General features: G+C 43.3%; 2 protein-coding genes across 2 annotated transcripts; both read right to left on the bottom strand.

Moving 5' to 3' along the window:
* Nucleotides 1-767: 767 nt before the first annotated feature.
* LOC140182258 (uncharacterized) lies at nt 768-1,466 on the bottom strand. The gene is made up of 2 exons (XM_072228401.1): nt 1,415-1,466; nt 768-1,285 (listed from the first exon to the last, which is right to left on the bottom strand). Exons 1-2 carry the CDS (start codon nt 1,464-1,466, stop codon nt 768-770), a joined length of 570 nt encoding a protein of 189 aa, XP_072084502.1.
* A 12-nt stretch (nt 1,467-1,478) lies between these two features.
* Nucleotides 1,479-2,264, bottom strand: LOC112778314 (uncharacterized mitochondrial protein AtMg00860-like). The gene is made up of 2 exons (XM_025822645.1): nt 2,117-2,264; nt 1,479-1,933 (listed from the first exon to the last, which is right to left on the bottom strand). The coding sequence occupies exons 1-2, from the start codon at nt 2,262-2,264 to the stop codon at nt 1,479-1,481; spliced, it is 603 nt and encodes a 200-aa protein (XP_025678430.1).
* Nucleotides 2,265-2,586: the final 322 nt, after the last annotated feature.

Genomic DNA, 2,586 nt, shown 5'->3' on the forward strand with positions numbered 1-2,586 from the left:
ATATTCTGGTCATGGAATGCCTTAGCTTTTTGCTGGTAGAACTGAGCATTTTCATATGCTTCCAACCTAAGGCATTCTAATTCTTCCAATTGGAGCTTACGTTCCATTCTCGCCCCCTTTAAGTCCGGATTGCAATTCTTCACCGCCCAAAAGGCTTTATGTTGGATCTCAACCGGAAGATGACAGGGTTTCCTAAAAATAATACGGAAGGGGCTCATTCTAATTGGGGTCTTGTAAGGAGTTCTATAGGCCCATAATGCGTCTCCCAATCTAGAACTCCAATCCTTCCTCTGTGGGTTAACCACCTTCTCTAAGATTCTTTTGATCTCCCTGTTGGATACTTCCACTTGCCCGTTGGTTTGGGCGTGATAGGCTGTAGAAACTTTGTGAATAACCCCATACTTTTTCATCAATGCCTCAATTTTCCTGTTACAAAACTGGGTTCCTTGGTTGCTCACGATTGCTCGTGGTGACCCAAATCTACAAATAATTTTATTTTTCAAAAAGGAAGCAACAGTATTAGCCTCATCGCAACAGGTAGGAATTGCTTCCACCCATTTAGAGACGTAGTCTACTGCTAACAATATGTACACAAACCCATTGGAATTTGGAAATGGCCCCATGAAATCCATGCCCCAGACATAAAAAATCTCACAAAAAATCATCGGTTGTTGGGGCATCTCATCTCTCTGAGAGGTATTTCCATATTTCTGGCATTGATGACAAGATTTGCAAAACTGGTTGGCATCCCTAAACAAAGTGGGCCACTAGAATCCGCAGTCTAAAATCTTCCTTGCTGTCTGTTGTGGGTCAAAATGACCCCAACTCTCAGATGAGTGGCAAAATTGAAGGATAGACTGGAATTCAGATTTCGGCACACATTTTCTAATTACTTGATCCGCCCCACGCCTCCACAAATATGGATCATCCCAGAGATAATACTTAGCATCACTTCTTAATTTATCCTTTTGATGCTTTGAAAATTGTGGGGGAAAAACATGAACGACCAAGTAATTAGCTATCGGGGCAAACCAAAGGGTGCTTTGGGATATTGCTTGCAAGGTATCTAAGGGAAATGATTCATTGATAGGACTGGGATCCGGAGTTAAATGTTCTAGCCGACTCAAATGGTCCGCCACTAGGTTTTGGGATCCACTTCTATCTTTGATTTCCAAGTCAAATTCTTGCAAAAGCAATATCCATCTAATGAGCCTAGGCTTTGACTCTTTCTTCTTTAGCAAATATTTCAGTGCGGCATGGTCAGAATACACCACCACTTTAGAGCCTAGCAAATAAGGTCAAAACTTGTCTAGAGCAAAAACAATCGCTAAAAGCTCTTTTTCGGTGGTGGTGTAGTTCAACTGAGCCGAATCTAAAGTTTTTGATGCATAAGCTATAGTGCAGGGAGCGTTACCATCGCGCTGTGCTAGTGCGGCACCTACAGTGTGATTCGAGGCATCGCACATGATCTTAAAAGGTCAGTTCCAATTTGGGTCTCGCACAATAGGAGTTGTGGTTAGTGCTTCCTTCAACTTGTTAAAAGCCTTTTTGCAATCTTCATTGAAATGAAATTCTACATCTTTTTGTAGTAGGCGGGAAAGGGGCAGTGCGACTTTGCTAAAGTCCTTGATGAACCGATGATAAAAACCTGCATGACCTAAGAAGAAACGAATCTCCCTCACCGAGGAGGGGTAAGGTAAACTCGAGATGACATCAATCTTAGCCAGGTCGACGGAAATTCCGTCTTTAGAAACAATGTGACCCAACACTATACCTTGTTTCACCATGAAATGGCACTTTTCAAAATTTAGAACAAGGTTAGTATTGGTGCATCGCTCTAGTACCCTAGCTAAGTTCCCTAAGCAAGCATCAAACGAGCTACCATACACACTGAAATCGTCCATGAAGACTTCCATACAATCCTCCAAGAGATCTGAGAAAACACTTGTCATGCATCTTTAGAACGTTGTCAGTGCGTTGCATAAAACAAACGGCATTCTCTTATACGCAAACGTCCCAAAGGGGCAAGTAAAAGTAGTTTTCTCCTGATCTTCATGAGCTCTGTGAATTTGAAAGTAGCCTGTGTATCCATCTAGAAAGCAATAATGGGATTTACCTGCCAAGCAATCCAACATTTGGTCAATGAACGGCAACGGGTAATGGTCCTTCCGCGTTGCTTGATTCAGCCGGTGGTAATCAATGCACACTCGCCAAGTGTTCTGGACTCGGGTGGCCACAAGCTCTCCACTCTCCGTCTTCACCATTGTTACTCCGGACTTCTTCGGCACTACTTGGACCAGACTCACCCATTCACTGTGGGAAATGGGGTAGATGATGTCCGCTTCGAAGAGGCAAGTCACTTCCTTCTTGACTACGTCAAGGATTATAGGATTTAGCCGCCTTTGCGGTTGTCGGACCGGCTTGGCGCCTTCTTCCAAGAAAATACAATGGAGGCACACTTGAGGGCTTATCCTCACAATGTCACTTAAGCTCTATCTGATTGCCTTCTTATACTTCCAGATAACTTTAAGGAGTTGCTGCTCTTCTTGATGGGAGAGGTCGGTTGCCACTATCACCGGAAATTTA

This window comes from Arachis hypogaea, chromosome 19 (assembly GCF_003086295.3).
Source record: "Arachis hypogaea cultivar Tifrunner chromosome 19, arahy.Tifrunner.gnm2.J5K5, whole genome shotgun sequence".
Classification (NCBI taxonomy): domain Eukaryota; kingdom Viridiplantae; phylum Streptophyta; class Magnoliopsida; order Fabales; family Fabaceae; genus Arachis; species Arachis hypogaea.